General features: G+C 45.7%; 1 protein-coding gene across 3 annotated transcripts in view; it reads right to left on the bottom strand.

Annotated features, from left to right (window-relative positions):
• The window catches only part of ARMH1 (armadillo like helical domain containing 1), a 37,358-nt gene extending 19,199 nt beyond the window's left edge, over positions 1-18,159 (bottom strand). For all 3 annotated transcript variants that reach the window (XM_070404900.1, XM_070404898.1, XM_070404899.1), the window contains exons 1-3: positions 18,134-18,159; positions 3,726-3,953; positions 572-640 (exon numbers count right to left, since the gene is read on the bottom strand). In XM_070404900.1, coding sequence (XP_070261001.1) covers positions 572-640; positions 3,726-3,931 — 275 coding nt within the window. In that variant the 5' untranslated portion in view covers positions 3,932-3,953; positions 18,134-18,159. The remainder of the gene's footprint in view (positions 1-571; positions 641-3,725; positions 3,954-18,133) is intronic.
• Between the last annotated feature and the right edge of the window lie 119 nt (positions 18,160-18,278).

Below are 18,278 nucleotides of genomic sequence, written 5' to 3' on the forward strand. Positions count from 1 at the left end.
GGTTTTGGTAGGGTAAGCAGGTGACAGGGTATGTCATCCTTCTGACTGTAGCCATTGGTTTGGGGCCAGATGTGTGCCCTGAGGTGGTCCACTGAGGTTCAAAACCTGAGACTTTCTTGGGAACCCGTGGGAAAGATACACTTTCTTTTTGGTGTGTGGTTGAGCTACAAAGATGCATGTCTGGAGCTTCTGAGGATCACAGCACAACAAGGCCTATGAATTCAGAGGCGAACAGTACCAACGACATGTTTTGAACCCCTGGATCTAGTTAGGCCTCTGGGCTTTTCAGGTAAGTAAGTTAATAAATTCCCATTCTCCCTGGTCCAGTATGAGTTGATTTTCTGTATTTCATGACCAAGGAGATGCTGACTAGTAAAGGGTCAATGGAGAACATGGGATGGAGGAGCAACTAGAACAGGAGCACAGCTGGCACTACCCCTGGGTCCATCCTGGGGGCTACTAGGTACCCACAGACAACTAGAAGCCCTGGTCCCATGTGGTGCGGATGCCAAGGACACCATGAGCCCGATATGCAACTGAGAACCCAGAATCTCTCCAGAACAGAACTTACCTGTTTACAGATGTTAAGAAGATGCCAATGGACCTTAAAACCTTCTCTAAGCTTGAGCCGGTCATATAGCTGAATGACAAGTTAAAGAGTGAATTTCAGGGTGGTTTTCCACACAGAAACCGGACCTTGTGTCTGATCACTGGCACCATCAATGACCTAGGATGACCTTTTACCTGAGAAGGGCCACTAGGTTGAAGAAGGGGCGACACATGTGGGGTAGGGAGCGGGGGTGCTGGCAGGCATGTTCATGGTTCTCCAGGAAGCTCTCCTGGGACAGTTCAGCCACCGTGGCTCCGACAGGCTCTCTAGAGAGCACGGAGGCTCTGAGGAACAAAGGCTGCCTGGAGAAAGCCTCTCTCTGCCACCACCATTGCACCCTTGGGTCTCAGCATGGTTCATTACTTTGCGCCTCATTTTTAGACTTCTCTAAAAACAATCAGCTTCATCATTAATTCCCAATTTTGTACTTGCTCAAAGCTTTACCCTGGAGGTCACTATCTTTATGAAGAATTGCATGTCGTCCTAATAAGAACAACAGGAGATAGCGGAAAAATTAAACTCTGATTTAAAACAACCTCGGCATTTAATGTTATTTTTAATGTGAGCCTTTGCAAAAAGCTTCATTGTAATAAAGCACCCAGAGCACGCATCAGCTTGGATACAAGGTATGAAATCAAACCACAACAGAAAAGGAACCAGTCAACAATTACTAGGCTCATCACACATCACAGGCTCTTAGAACACTTAAGAAATTAGCTGAAATTATTGCAGCTCATGGAGGATAACTGAGAGCTTCCAAGACTGATAAAGGCTAATGTCACGGGTTGGAGGTAATGGTGCTTTGTTGGGGGGGAGGGTGCGTGAGGCAAATTATCTCTGCCGCACCCTGGTTCCCAGGATGCCAATAGACGTAGAGACAGATTGGCTCATTAGGAAAGGCTCTTTACTTCAGAAACAGTGTTTGGTCTTGCCTGTTGCCGCTATAGCTGGGGGCCTGCCTATCAGCTGACATGGTAGTCCCTCCATTCCTACCTTGTCTGCCCCCTGCTCCCCCGAACCCCAGTCCCCATTCCCGCCTCAGTGCATTTCCCCTCTTTTCTTCAGTTACCAGCTAGGCTGACCAACTTTCATCACCTCCTGTTTCCTCTGTCCCAGGCAAGTCCTATGTTCACAGCCACTCACAGGCATTCTTGGTCCATTATTTCAGCAATTAGTTCCAGAAGTCTGTCACAATACCAGTGGTAGCTAACAAATGCCAAGCATTTGTTATGTGCCAGGCACTGTGCTAATGACACTGCTTGCATTGTCTCATTGAATGCTCACCGCACCCTGCAGTGGGTGCTATTAGTATTTCTTTCTTTCTTTCTTTTTTAAAAATATATTTTTATTGATTTCAGAGAGGGAGAGGGAGAGGGAGACATAGAAACATCAACGATGAGAATCATTGATCAGCTGCCTCCTGCATGGCCCCACACTGGGGATGGAGCCCGCAACCCAGGCATGTTCCCTGACCGGGAATTGAACCGTGACCTCCTGGTTCATAGGACGACGCTCAACCACTGAGCCACGCTGGCCAGGTGGTATTTCCATTCACTTCATGAGCAAACAATCTCAGACAGGCTAATGACAGGCCCAAGGTCCCAATGCTAACTGATGGCACCAGGATATGAACCTAGGCCAGTGATGGCGAACCTTTTGAGCTCAGCGTGTCAGCATTTTGAAAAACCCTAACTTAACTCTGGTGCCGTGTCACAGATAGAAATTTTTTGATATTTGCAACCATAGTAAAACAAAGACTTATATTTTTGATATTTATTTTATATATTTAAATGCCATTTAACAAAGAAAAGTCAACCAAGCCCTGACCGGCTTGGCTCAGTGGATAGAGCATCGGCCTGCAGACTGAGGGGTCCCAGGTTCGATTCCAGTCAAGGGCATGTACCTTGGTTGCGGGCACATCCCCAGTGGGAGGTGTGCAGGAGGCAGCTGATAGATGTTTCTCTCTCATCGATGTTTCTGACTCTCTATCCCTCTCCCTTACTCTCTGTAAAAAATCAAAAAAATATATTAAAAAAAAAAAAAAGAAAAGTCAACCAAAAAAATGAGTTCGCGTGTCATCTCTGACACGCATGTCATAGGTTCGCCATCACTGACCTAGGCAGTCGCACTCAGAGTCTGAGTCCTTACAGTCAGGTCTCCCTGCCTGTAGGCAGGTGGACGGAGTGGGGCTAGATTATCTCCTTGTTTAGTGTTAGAGGTGGAACTGAGGCTCTGCACTGTCCACGGGGTGGATGGCATGTGGGCTTTGGGCAGACAGACCTGTCAAACCTTATCTCTGCCACTTACCAGTAAATTACTCAACCTTTTAAAGGTTCATCTTTCTTATCTATAAAATGGGATAATACCAATCACTTAATAGGCTTGGTGTTAGGTTCAAATGCGATAATATTTGTACAGTACGTAACTTAGTGCCTAGAAAAAGACTCAATAAATGACAACTAATAGTTTTGTCATTGTAATATACAAATCCTTAGTTTCACTCATATATTCTGGAAGTTCAAGGTTAAAAAAGGGGTTTGAGCCCTAGCTGGTTTGGCTCAGGGGTTAGAGCATCAGCCTGCAGACTGAAGGGTCCTGGATTCAATTCTGGTCATGGGCACATGCGTGGGATGTGGGCTCAGTCCCCAGTAGGGGGCATGCAGGAGGCAGCTGATCAGTGATTCTCTCTCATCATTGATGTTTCTATCTCTCTCTCCCTCTCCCTTCCTCTCTGAAATCAATAAAAATCAGAATAAATTTGGTGATGAGGCAAAGGTGGAAACCATAGCAGAGAAAGAATAAAGTCCCTAAGGAGATAGGAGGGGATTCAAGTGCAATACTAATAGAGGATTAGTGCTAGACGGAAGGAATACGGACTAACTCTGACGGGCACGGAAGAGGTCAGGAGTGAGATGCGGATATATTTATAGGTTGGAAAGACAAGAAATTGAGAGAGTTCTTGATTCTTGGATGATATTTGACCACCAGATGTCCGGTTCTAAAATCTTAGAATGGAGAAAAGAGCTCCCTCAATAATCGTGCCTCCTCTTTTCTTTTGAAGATGGCCTATTTTGTTTGTTTGTTTTTTCTCTCTCTCCTGTTCAGCAAAGGATACGTGAGTCTAAGCCAGGTGGTCAAGCGTACCAGGAACAAGCTGGCTCCCTGGGAAAACTCCTGCTCCAGCTCAGAGGCAGTCTTGCCTTGGTTGTTTTCAATGAAATTGTCAAGGATGTGACTCCTTGCGGCTTTCCCAGCATTGTCCCAATCCTGTAAAAAGCTCAAGAGCCGGCTGATTGCTGCCTGCTCCTTTATAGACGTCATGGTCAATCAGGCCTGAGGTTGGCTACAGAGGGAAGGAAAACAGACAGGTTACCACAGTGTTCAGAACCAGGCGAGTCCTGCAGGTTACTCAGGGGCTTCGCTCTTCAGGCAACCAACTGGAAACAGGTGAGCCTGTCACCCGCATGGATACAGTGAGATTCAAAATACACCTCTACGACTGGTCACCTGCTGCTCGAACAGGGAAGCTGTGTTGTAACGAATTACAAATATCAAGGTAAATGCCAGCCTCAAATCGAAGGACTAAAATTTTAGCTCTTTGGCATCTTTGCGGATGCCAGCAACTAAAAGGACCACAGGCTCCAGTTGAGATGAAGGTGCCTGATAAAAACCTGGGCCTGTCTTACCTGTCACTTCACACAGGGTCAGAGATTTAGGGACTTTAGAGGCCTGTCCCCCTCTTAAATACTCTGTAACCTTGTACCTTGGGCTTTTATACTAATTCTCTTAAAAAAAACTTTAAAAGAATCCTCACTTGAGGATATGTTTTTATTTATTTTATTTTTTAAATCCTCACCTGAGGATATGCTTAGAGAGAGGAAGGAAGAGAAACATCGATTGATTGTCTTCCAAAGGTGCCCCAACCAGGGATCAAACCCGCCACCTTTTGGTGCACGGGACGATGTTCCAACCCAGCCACTCCGGCTGGGCTGTGTTTATTGATTTTAGAGAGAGAGAAAGGGAGAGAGAGAGAGAAACGTTGATGTGAGAGAGAAACATCTATCGATTGCCCCCCTGTAAATGCCCCAAGTGGGGATCGAACCTGCAACCTTTCCAACCAACTGAGCCGTCCAGCCAGTTTTAAAAAACAACTTAAAAAAAAAAGTTAGTGGGAAGAAAAAGTTCCCATTCCATAGTTGGATTAATGGGCTGTGGTTTGTAGGAGCCTGTGTCCTTGGGAGAGTGTTTTCAGTGGGGGGAGGGAAGGTTTAAAATAAACCCGTTTTCCAAAAATAGTTGTGATTGAAAGTGTTATTATCCATAACAAATGTTAGTGCTGATGGGAGAGAGGCATGTGTGATTCTTTTGTCTAATAGACAAGTGAAAGTCATATTTCACATTATCATGGGGTTTTCTGTGATTTACAGAATATTTGTGAAACATTACTTGCAGTGGCCATGATTGATATGGAGAGAACAGCTTGTGTGTAGGGGAGATGGGTATTTCACGAAGACGGTTCAACATGAAATTTACAGTCCCATAAAGTGCTTCTACATCTTTGCCAGAGATCTAGTTAAAAGGACTTTACAGTCTGAAACATCCTAAAATTGATTCTAAATTAACGTTTCCTCACATGTATTTGAGATATTGATGGGGCCCAGCTATCAGGATTTTATTAGGAAGCAATAACCTGGAGCACGCTGAGACAGACCGACATACACACCAACCTCCGCTCCTCCCCAGAGGACACTGGCTACGGGCTCCCAGGAAGGGCGTCACGTAGCCTCCAGGACAGAGACAACCACGGACCCTGTCAGCCTCGACAGCCAGATGAACAGCTGTGGGTCAACCTAAACACAAAAATGACCAAAACCCTTCATGGGATCATGCATCAATCACTGTGAATATTACAGCGCTACGTCCGAGAATAACTCTCAGAGCCCATGGCCATCTTCAACAGCCAACTGGCCTCAAGGAAATGGGGTGAGTGGCTGTTCTGGACCCCAGGGAGGAGGGGTTGAAACATCACCATTAGCTTAATCAGGCAGGAAAGCACCTGGTGTCCCTGCCTGCCGTGGATGGACCCATTCTAGAATCAAAACTCAAAGTGCTATTGCAGATGCACCCAGCAATTCTAGGACACCAGGGGCAGGAAACTTTCAGCGGGATCTCACGGCCACTCAAGGTTCCCTTGAATCTCAGTCTTCCCCGTCTTCTTTTTTAAGACAGAAAACAAACAAATGGCAGCATGGAAGATCACAGTGATATAGCTCTAAGTCAGTGACTATGTAGTGACGGCCCATCACAGTGGTTCTCAACCTTCTGGCCCTTTAAATACAGTTCCTCCTGTTGTCACCCGACCATAAAATTATTTTCGTTGCTACTTCATAACTGTAATGTTGCTACTGTTATGAATCGTAATGTAAATATCTGATATGCAGGATGGTCCTAGGCGACCCCTGTGAAAGGGTCGTTCGATCCTCAAAGGGGTCGCGACCCACAGGTTGAGAACCGCTGGCCCATCACATTGGCACCGTGCAAGGTGCTGTGGGAGATGCAGAGATGAAGATGGCACAGCCAGGGCCCGTGAGGAACTCCAGATCTTGTGGTAAGAGTGAAGAACATCAGATTTGACATCAGACCGGGTTCAAGGCCCAGCTCCCCACTATTGATAGTAAAACATCAATAGTACCTGCCTTATTCCTTGCTATTCTCCAGTCTCACTCCAGAGGTGGCCACTTTCAACTCTGTTGGCTATTTCTTCTGTTTACTTCTATAATCCCAAACAATGAGTTTATACTACTTGGTATGGGCTGAGTTGTGTCCCCCTCGTCCCCTAACATTCAGTGCCTCAGAATGTGACTGTGTTTGGAGACAGGGGTCTTTAAAGGGGTAATTAAGTTAAAATGAGGTCATTAGGGCGGATCCTAATCCAATATAACTTGTGTCCTTATGAAATACTAGAGGCCCAGTGCACGAAATTCGTGCATGGGTAGGGTCCCTAGCAGCTGCTGGCCACTGGCTGGGACCTTCCTTTGTTCCGTGCTGCCCCCTGGTGGTCAGTGCACATCATAGCGAGCGATCGAACTCCCAGTCGGTTGAACTCCCGAGGGGACACTTTGCATGTTATGCTTATATATATATAGATTAGGGCAGACACACAGAGGGAAGATCGTGGGAAGACAACAGAAGTCAGCCATCTACAAGCCAAGGAGAGAGGCCACAGAAGAAAACAACCCTGTAACACTTGACCTCCAACACCTCGATCAGAGCCTCCAGAACAGAGATAAGTTTCTGCTGTTTAAGCCAGTCTGTGGTGGTACTTTGTTATGGGAGCCTAGCAAACTAGTACATTACTATTATTGGATTTGTCAATATTATAGATTATGTATATTCTGGCAGTTGAGGAATTAGCTCTTGCACCACGCTAACCCCTATTTTTACTCCCTTGTCCTCACAATACTATAGTTTCCCACAATTTATAGTTAAATCAATAGTTAATGTTTACATTATTGGCCAAATAAACACTGTGCATTCAAGCTGTAACCTATTAGATTTTCTGTCTTTTATAAATTGGTTTCACCTGGAGTTAATTTCTTTTTCCAATTGCTTAATTTTCCATGAACCCAGAGCTATTTTCTTCCAAATGTTCCAAACATGTAACAATTTTTCTTCTAAATATTCAGTCCTAAATGATCGGTTCCATCTTTTCCCTGGAGACTCTGCCCATTGTCTTTTGCTCATTTGGACCCATTGCTTACTAAGCCTGGTGCACCAGTGCCCTGGGATTTCCCTTTGTCAGTCTTCTCTGTTGATCGCCCTATTTCCTGGATTCATCTCATCTTCCTTCTTGGTTTACACTCTCTTTTTGTTGAAGCACGTTCTCTAGTAGCTTCCTAAGAAATGAAAAATATTTTTTTTCTGTGTGTCCTTAGAAGTCTGAAAATATTTTTGGCCTCATGTTAGTTTGGTTGGGTATATAATTCCACTTTAGAAATAAGTTTCCCTGGGCCCAGCTGGCATGGCTCAGTGTTTGAGCATTGACCTATGAACCAGGAGGTCACAGTTTGATTCTCGGTCAGGGCACATGCCGGGGTTTCGGCTGGATCCCGAGTTGGGGGGCGTGCAGGAGGCAGTTGATCAATGATTCTTTCTCATCAGTGATGTTTCTCTCTCTCTCTCCCTCTCCCTTCCTCTCTGAAATCAATATATATATATATATAATCTCCTATATAATAAAAGCCTTCTATGCTAAGTGTCCGACTGTTCAACCAGTAGCTATGATGAGCACTTACCACCAGGGGGTAGATGCTCTGACCGGTAGATTAGCTTGCTGCTGGAGTCCGATGGATTGGGACTGGGCGAGATGGGCTGGACACACCCTGGAGCCCTCCTGCGGTCCCTCCCTGGCCCCGATTGTGCACCGGTGGGGTCCCTCAGCCTGGCCTGTGCCCTCTTGCAATCTGGGACCCCTTGTGGGATGTCAGAGAGCTGGTTTTGGCCAATCCCCACAGGTCAGGCCGAGGGACCCCACCAGTGCACGAATCTGTGCACCAGGCCTCTAGTATATATATGAAATATATATGTGAAATAAGCTTCCCTGGGACTTAACCTCCCCAGTATTGCTGTTGAGAAGTCTGGCTTCATTCTGATTCCTGTGCCTATGTCTCTGGATTGTTTTTTCACACTGTTTTTTTTTTTTTAAATTATGGCATTTCTTTTTTTAAAATATATTTTTATTGATTTTAGAGAGAGGAAGGGAGAGGGAGAGAGAGATTGAAACTTCAATGATGAGAGAGAATCATTGATCAGCTGCCTCCTGTACACTTCCCATTGGGGATTGAATCCACAACCCCGGCATGTGCTCTTGACCAGAATCGAACCCAGGACCCTTCAGTCCGCAGGCTGACGCTCTATCCATTGAGCCAAACCGGATAGGGCTGTTTTTTCACTTTTGATGCTTTTAAAACCTCTTCTGAAATTGTATGATGATAGGTCTTGGTGCAGGTCTTTTCATTTATTATGCTAGGCCCTTGGTGGGCTCTTTTAATCAGGTGCTGTGACCTTCAATTTTTAGAAATTTCTTTATTAGGCAAAATTAGTCTTCACTGAGGAACTAAAAAATGTCAGTCAGTGGAGGTTTTTTTTTTCCTTCTGGCGTCCTCAGGGCCTCCAGAGACTTTTCTATTTTCCCAGGGAGGGAAAGTGGCCTTGATAAATGCCTGGCTACTGGCATCCTGGGGGTTGGGTGGGGAGGGCTTGTGGGGCAGCCACAGTGCAGTGTATAGACCTCTCTCCATACTGTTTTTCATCCTATATCCCTGACCTTAAAATTATGCCTGAGGACTCAGCCAGTGTGGCTCAGTTGGTTGAGCATCCCATGCATCAAGAGGTCACTGGTTTGATCCCAGTCAGGGCACATGCCCAGGTTGCAGGCTCAATTCCCAGTATGGGGGCATGCAGGAGGTGGCCAATTGACGTTTCTCTTTCTCTCTCTCCCCCTCTCCCTTCCTCTCTCTCTCTCAAAATCAATTAAGAAAAAAACATATTAGCCTGACTGGTGTGGCTCAGTGGTTGAGTCTTGACCTATGAATCAGGTGGTCACGGTTTTTTGTTTTTTTCTTAATATATTTTATTGATTTTTTACAGAGAGGAAGGGAGAGGGATAGAGAACCAGAAACATTGATGAGAGAGAAACATCGATCAGCTGCCTCCTGCACACTCCCCACTGGGGATGCGCCCGCAATCAAGGTACATGCCCCCGACCAGAATCGAACCCGGGACCCTTGAGTCCGCAGGCCGATGCTCTATCCACTGAGCCAAACTGGTTAGGGCAGGAGTTCATGGTTTGATTCCTGGTCAGGGCACATGCCTGGGTTGTGGGCTCAATCCCCAGTGGGGGTGTGTGTGGGAGGCAGCCCATCTATGATTTTCTCTCGTCATTGATGTTTCTATCTCTCTCTTTTTCTCCCTTCCTCTCTGAAATCAATAAAAATATATTTAGCTCTACTCAGTTTTGCTCAGTGGATAGAACGTCGGCCTGCAGACCAAAGGGTCCTGGATTTGATTCCATCAAGGGCACGTACCTTGGTTGCAGGCTCCTCCCTGGCCTGGGCCCTGGTTAGGGTGCTTGCAGGAGGCAACGAATCAATCAGTGTGTTTCTCTCACATCGATGTTTTTGTCTTTCTCTCTCTCTTCCACTCTCCCTAAAAAATCAATGGAAAAATATCCTCAGGTGAGGTTTAACAATAATAACAAAATCACACACACACACACACACACACACACACACACACATAATTAAAAACATATTAAAAAGTTATGCCTGAGGTCCCTGAGTATGGAGGCCTCCAGAGTTCATTTTCCTTTCTCCTTATGCAGCAAGGGAGTTTAGAGTAGTAGTTTGGGTATTGAGAGAGGAGCTCTGAGGTGGGGGCAAAATGCTCTCCCTACAGACTTCAGCCAGTCTCCATGTTTAGCTCCATACCTCACTTCTGACCTTCTATGGTAACTTGTGCTTCCAAACATTAAGCCTCTTGGAGGTTAAACTTGGTGAACTGACTTGCTTCTTGTTGGTAATCTCCCCTTGCAGACACTTAATTTGTAATTTCTTCTTCTTTTTTTTGTTTTGTTTTGTTTTGTTAATCCTATCTGAGGATATTTTTCCATTGATTTTTAGAGAGAGTGGAAGGAAGGGGGAGAGACCGAAACATCCATGTGAGAGAGATACATTGATTGGTTGCCTCACACACATGCCCCAACCAAGGTGGGGGATCAAACCTGCAACTGGTGCCCTTGACTGGGAATCAAACCTGGGACCCTTCAGTCCACAGGCTGACGCTCTATCCACTGAGCCAAATCAGCTAGGGCAGTATGTAATTTCTTAGGGTGCTTCAAACCAGGTAACATTCCCCCACCTGCCTTCTACCTTCCAGATATTTGTTGAACTTACATATGCTGTTGCCTTGCTGCCTTCTCTGAACTTTTGGGACTTAATATATTTTTGTATTTCTTGAGTGTTAGTCAGTGAGGTTTTGAGAGGTAGGGGAGATAAAAGCTGGCAGTCATGTTCAAGCAAGAGTGTCTAGCCCCTTATTTATTTTGATCTCAAATGTTCTTCAAAGTAAGATTTGACAAGAATTGAAGAAAATATCCATTAAATACAATTTCAAAAATAATTTAAAAGAAGAATTGTGGGGAAAAGAGAAAAATATGCCAATTTCAAGAGTTGGTTGCTGGGATAAATTCTGTATCAAAGATTCTTCTTGACTACCAAGATAAAAGGTGAAATATCATGGTGAAGGGAGGAGAGGATGATGGCAAGGAGAAGAAACTAACATTTTTTTGAGTGTTCATTAAGAACTAATTACATACCATAATATCCTATAGAATAAAAGGCTAATACGCAAATCGACTGAACAGTGGAACGAATGGTTGCTCTGACTCACACTAACCAGCAAGGGGCAGATGCTCAATGCAGGAGCTGCCCCCTGGTGGTCTGTGCGCTCCCACAAGGGGAGTGCTGCTCAGCCAGAGCTGGGCTCAGGGCTGGTGAGCGCAGTGGCGCTGGCGGGAGCCTCTCCAGTCTCCGCAGCAGCATTAGGATGTCTGACTGATGACTGGGAGCGGGCACAGGCCAGGCTGAGGGATGCCCGCCTCAAGTGCACGAATGTTGTGCACTGGGCCTCTAGTACATTATAAACACTATTTGTTTAATCCTCTAAAATCTCAAGGAGGACCTATTATTATTCACAATTTTCATGTTTAAAAAGGTTTGCTTATTGCCTGGCTGGCATGGCTCAGTGGTTGAGTGTTGACCTATGAACCAAGAGATCATGGTTTGATTCCGGTCAGGGCATATGCCTGGATTGCAGGCTTGATCCCCAGTGTGGCATGTGCAGGGGGCAGCAGACCAATGAGTGACTCTCTCTCATCATTGATGTTTCTCTCTCTCTCCCTCTCCCTTCCCCTCTGAAATCAATAAAATATATATATATATATTTAAAAGGTTTGCTTATTTGTTGAAGGCCTCACAGCTAAAAAAGGGGTGGGAATGAAAACTGAACTCAGATTTGTGTATAATTACAATCCAGATTCTCCATTTAATCAAAAGCACTAATTCTCACCCCTGTGCTCCAAAATGTCACCAATAATCTCTTCTTGTCAAATTCGGTGGCTAGTTTGCAGTCCCATCTTCTTGACCTCTGATAGATTGTGGATGACTCTCTTCTCAGAACTCCTTTCCTGACCCCTCTCTCTCTTGGATCCTCTTCAGACTCCTTTGCAAGTCCTTTCCCTGTTCTCCGTTTTCTTCTCATGCTGTGTAATTTCCTGGGTTATGTCCTTTACTCCCATCACTTCAAGTCACATCTGCAGGCTTTATGACTCCCAGATCCATATCTCACTCAGCCGGGGCCTCCCTCCTGAGGTCCAGATCCCTGCATCTAAATGACTAGTGGACGTCTCCATTGGTATGTTTTACACACTCGTCCATCAAACCCTCACACCTGCTCCTCCTCCTGCATTGTCCACTATCAGTGATTGGGTTACCCCTCTCCTGGTCACACAAGAGTTTTGATGTATATCCCTCTCCCTTGCCCTCCTTATCTGAACTGTTGCCAGGTTCTGCCAATTACACCTCCTAAATCTCCCCCAGATCGGTCTACTTATCTTCACCTCCTTTGCCAGTATTTTCATTACCCCCATCCCTCACATGGATTACTGCAGCAGCCTCCTAACTGATCTCAGGCTTACCCCATCCTAATCTCCACAGTGATGTGAGAGTTTAAAACGCAAATCTGACAGATTTCCCTGTTTGAAACTCTTCCGTTGTCCCCCATATTACCCTCAAGATAAGTTTCAAACATCTCAACCCAAACAGCTTGCATCTAAATTCTGTCACAACTGAAATCTGACCTCTCCTGCCCCCCCCCCCCCCCCATGTCACTGCTTCCAGTGAGAATTAGGAGACGGATGCCAGCTTTCCCACGTCACAATCCATTCTCTAAATCCCCCACACCGTTTCTAAATAGTTTTTCCTTCTTCTAAGGTCAGGCTTCCTATCCTTCCCCCTCTGCCTTGCCTTACTGCTGATTTATTGGCCAATTCCCTGTGCTCATAGATGACTTGCACCCATAAGTCTCCTTGTTTACCCAAGACCTGATAGGCAATTTCAACATCAACATGTTCCATCTTCATATTTTGGGTGGCTAGCATCCTCCCTGGCACTAATGGGTGCACAAAAACTGTTATTTAAACTGACATCCAACACACTATGCTTATAATGAGCACTTTGGTTTTCTAGCTCCACACAGTAATTGATTAAACAGATGTCCTGGGTGCCAGTAGACTTACAGGATAAAGGCTAAACTCCCCGTGGCATACCCGGCCCTCCAAAACTTGGCCCCAGGCGAACCTCATCCTGCCGCTTCCCCATTACAGCAGGCCTCCACTTCTCAACTCTCCAGGCCCTCCCAGGCCCTCCCAGGCCCTCTGCATCTCCACTGCTGCTCTGCCATCAGGAACGGCCAGCCTCCTCTTTGCCCTTTGGCCAATTCTCCAAGACAACTAGGGGCTCTAGGTTCTGTGGCTCACCTATGCCACCTCTTCCCCTGCTATGCTGCAAAACTTAACCGTCCCTCCTACTAGAGTGTACTCAAGGGCAGGGGTTGGTCTTCCCTATCTTTATGTGCTCAGGGTCTGGCCTAACGCCTGACACAAAATAGATGTTTTATAAATGCTCGCTGGGTGAATGAGAGAAGAAATCAGCCAGCACCTGTTTAGATGGTTATATCTGAATGTCCATGATATGTAGGTCCATAAAATGACCAACTTCCCAAAGCTGCCATGTGCAGAGTGGCAGCATCCCCAGCCAAGAAGGCCAGTGCAGTCTATGAGGCATTTTACAGCTATGACAGGAAATAGCAATGTCAGCAGCGGTGTCATCTTTGGACACTAAGGACAGGGAGTCAGTGCCATGAACGGTCAGTTAAATTGTAATTGGAGTGAACTGTTCCTCTGCAAACCATAATGTTCTTTAGCTGCGGCCAAATGGCATTCAAGGAGGGGAGAAATTTTTTTGAAATGTCAAAGAAATTATTTCCAATTTGGTGCTCACAACCAGAGACTCTAATGATCAGTGGAAATGAGAAGCAAACAAATTAGCACTAATGGAAAATGGCTTTTGGAAAAGGGAATGTAATTTATAGTCAACTGGTCATGGCGTGCAGCATGCAGTAAAAGTCAGCTTCACCAGCTTGATCGTAAGAACTGGAGCACACATGGAATGCCAGAGAAAAATATACGGATGCCATCATGCTTATTGGACTCTCTCGGTAAGTGGCAGCCAATTAAAATAGTCATGATTTTACCTTGGAGAGAAAATGGTCTGAATAATCAAAGCACATGAAATTAAAATCCGGATTAGGAACCTCGGTCCAAATTGGTTTGTTTGTGGCCTTCTGACCTTGGCAAGATCTTCTGCAAGGACGACAAACCTACTTTGTCTTCAGCCCAGAGTGGACTCTGTTTTTAATTTCCTTTCCATCTTCAGAGGTGATTAATAAATCTGGACCCATCTATAAATCATTTCTATAGCAGCCAAATGGTACTCTTTCATGCAGGGGAACTAAAATTACAGAATCTCAAAATCTCAGCCCTTCTACTAAGCCAAGGGTCCTTAGCAACCAGCGAGAAGAGGTATTATAAAATCAGGTCTTGTTTCTAAAAAAAATTTCTCTCCTCCCCACTTCCTCAAATCAAAAGACATGTTTCTAAAAGCAAGAAGCCTCCAGGGCAAGGGCTGCCAGCCTGGCTCACTGTCCCCAGGTGGCCTTTGGAACCACAAGGCAGTCACTGTGAGCGACGACTGCAAGTTTCACCTACAGAATGGGACAGAGAAATAAAGAAACGTTCTTCCAAACTTCAGCCTGAGCGAAGGAGGGTGTGTCCTGGTCCTTACTTCCACCTCAGGGCAAATGCATTGCAATGTGTCACTTCCTTCTCTCAGACTCCCTAGCTTCTGCTCCTGACTCATGCCCTCCTTACAGACTCCTCTTGCCACACATTTCTTCCCCACAGTTGCCTTTCCTTCCATCCTCTCCTCATAGACCAGCTGTGGGCAAACTACGGCCCGAGGGCCGGATCCGGCCGTTTGAAATGAATAAAACTAAAAAAAAAAAAAAAAAAAAAAAAAAGACCGTACCCTTTTATGTAATGATGTTTACTTTGAATTTATATTAGTTCACACAAACACTCCATCCATGCTTTTGTTCCGGCCCTCCGGTCCAGTTTAAGAAACCATTGTGGCCCTCGAGTCAAAAAGTTTGCCCACCCCTGTCATAGACCATTCCCCTCCCATCTCCTTCCTGCAAAACCCTCTGCCTTCATCCTCTCCCCAGACCTACCCTCATTTTCTACCCAGATCCGACTTCTTCTCCCACGTCTCACTTCTGCCCCCAACTGCACACCACAGATCTGTCCTCATGCTCTCCCCTCAAAATGCAGCTCTTTACATCAACCACAACCTCTACCCACATTCTCCTCATCCTTCATTGCTCTTTGCTTCATCTTCCTTGACTGGATTTCCTACTTTCCCTTCCCTTCCCAACCTTCTTACTCTGCCCTTGAAAGCCTTTGTTCCTGATCAGGAAAGTCTCCTCCACTCTGAGCCTCTCCACAGTCTCTCTGCCTACCTCCAGTCTGCCCAGAAATCTGCCTCTATTCAGGGTGCCACTTCTGCACAGCCCTCCCTGGTGGAGACCTTATACCAGTGATGGCGAACCTTTTGAGCTCGGCGTGTCAGCATTTTGAAAACCTTAATTCTGGTGCCATGTCACATATAGAAATTTTTTGATATCTGCAACCATAGTAAAACAAAGATTTATATTTTTGATATTTATTTTATATATTTAAATGCCATTTAACAAAGAAAAATCAACCAAAAATATGAGTTCGCGTGTCACCTCTGACACGCGTGTCATAGGTTCGCCATCACTGCTTTATACCCTTATCCCCCAAGGACGTCAGGCTTGAGAGTGGGGCTAGTGTCTCCTCTCAAAGCCCAACCCAGCTCCTTATTCCATCACCTTCTTTAAAAACTTTTGCTACTTTGAGGGTCATGCCATGCAGCTGTATTGACCTTTACCCCTCCTCATGCTGTCATCTACAGATTCCAGAACAACCCACTTCCTTCAGGGACTTTGGTACCTAGGTCACAAGCATCCTCTTCCCTTTTCCCTCAAGTCCTGCCATCATCCAGGAAGATTTCAATGGTCATGTCTACACCTTGAATGTCTTCTGTACTTTCCTTCAGCCACACACTCCCATGGCCACACCCTGGACCTCGTCATCACTTGGAACTAATTAAATGTCATCATTCCACTTTCTTTTTTTAAAATAAGACTTAAAAAGAAAAAAATAATTAAGTATGTATATATTTATTTTTCTGTATTTTATTAAGCTGCAAAATGTTTTGAGAATCTATAAATATATATTTATTGATTCCAGAGAGGAAGGGAGAGATAGAAACATCAATGATGAGAATCACTGATCAGCTGCCTCCTGCAGGCCCCCTATTGGGGATCGAGCCTGCAACCTGGGCATGTGCCCTGATAGGGAATCGAACCTGCAACCTTTTGGTGCACGGGCTGATGCTCTAACCACTGAGAAACACAGGCCAGGGCTCATGCCACCTAAGTGAATTTCTCCACCAGTGCTTTGGATTCCTTATGTTATTCTTTTTTCAGGATTGCCACTTTCTCAGTTATCTCTCTTTCTCTATAATTTTTTTCCTTTATCTGGATCCATGCCAACAGCATTTCTCCCATCTGAATAAAAACTTGTGTCTCCTTCCAGCTATTGCTATCTTTCTTTTTTCTCCTAAAGAGCCAACCATCTTGAAAGTGTCTTGTACACGCCGTCTTCGCTTTCTCATCTTTCCACCTACTTCTCAACTCACTGTAATTTGACCTCTGCTTCCAGTACTCCCCTGAAACTACGTTTGAAAAAGTCAGCAACAACTTCCTTGTTTCTAAATCCAGTGGATTTTTTCAGACCTTATTTTATTAGTCATCAGCCTTCAACACTTTCCTCCTCTGGCTTTTGAAATACCACATTCTACTTCTGATTATCTTACCACTCTGGACACTTCATCTCAATTACCTTGCAGATTCATTCCCCTTTGCCCTCAGACTTCAGCGCTTCTTAGCGATCTGTCCTCAGCTCTCTTCTCTCCTTATTCCACACATACTCTCTGGGCCAACCCACTAAATCAATCCACTGGGGTGGCAGCCATCTGTAAGGCACTACAGACTGCCACCTTTCTACTTCCAGTTTAGACTCATCTTGCAAACTCCAGTCAGGCATGCTCAACTGCCTCCTGGACACCTCCACCTGGATGTCCCACTGGCACCTCAAATTTTGCCAGGCCCAGAACTTACCCTCTCCTAAAACCCTGCTTCCTCTCCTTTCTGTTTGCCCAAGCTAGAAGTTTAGAAGTCATCCTTCCTTTCTCCCACTTGCCTCACCAGGCACCACGTCCAGTTCTTTTCGGCTCATAAGTGTCTAAGGAATCCATCCCCTCCCTCTTCATTCCTGATACCTTTCCCTGCTTTAGGACATCGTAACCCATCCCCATTGCCGAAACAACTTCCTAACTCGTCTTCCTCCTCCCAATCCCCAATCCATCCTCTGCACTGATCTTTCTAAAACACAAATATGATTGTTACTCCTCTGCTGAAGCCCTGCAGTGACTCCCCACTGTTCTTAGGATAAGCTCTTGCACTCATAGGAAACACACTGGGAAATTTTTACCAACAGTAAAATTTACCTATAAATTCAAAGCTGAGCTTGGCATCAAAGACCCTCTAGGATGAGCCTATCTGTTCTTCTACAGTTACTTTCACATCCGTACCTCCTCTGGCCAGATGCTGATAATTCTGGCACTCAGTTTGAGTTCCCGTAAAGAGTCCTTTCTCCTCTGTATCTCCACAGGTCCTTCAAGGTCCACCTCAAGAGCCACCCCCACTTGCCATAAAATCCCTTCAACGCTTTCTGAGCTCACACAGAACTGGTTAATGAATAGTTTCCCCCTTCTCCTTTTAAGACTTATGGAAGTCAGGGTCAAAAGCTTAATCCTCACTTGAGCCCACCTACATAATAGGTGCTCCGTATTCGTTAAATTCATGGATAAATGCAAGAAAGCTGTATTACTTAACCCCGTTGTGTCCCCCGCTAATAGAGCATTCTCTAAAGTCTTCCTCTGTAGTTTTCCCCACTGCCTCCTACCCACCCCATCAGAATATGCCTCGCTCCACTGAGCGGAGGATAGGCCGGCACGCGCCCCCTCGGCCGTTTTGTACGGTTTTCTACCTCCCGTTGTCGGAGCTGCGATAATAGGGGATGGCAGAGGTAGCTAGACGAGGTAAATCCAGGGCACTGTCCACCCCGCAGGGTAACACGCAGTTGAGAAAGGAGACCCTCTCCACTCCCAAATAGAGCAACTCTCACGCAGACCCTCTTACCTACACAGGAGGGTGGGGACTCTTCCTGACCGGCGTCCAGGCTGACCAATATCTAACCCACATCAAGCAAGTCAGCCAATAGCTGCGGGCCATGGATAGAGTGGGGCGGGGCATGGTTGCCAGGGCCAAGCTAGAGGGGCGCGGC

The sequence above is a fragment of the Myotis yumanensis genome, unplaced genomic scaffold (assembly GCF_028538775.1).
Source record: "Myotis yumanensis isolate MYYU_CA2020_CCGP unplaced genomic scaffold, mMyoYum1.0.hap1 SCAF_2, whole genome shotgun sequence".
NCBI lineage: Eukaryota > Metazoa > Chordata > Mammalia > Chiroptera > Vespertilionidae > Myotis > Myotis yumanensis.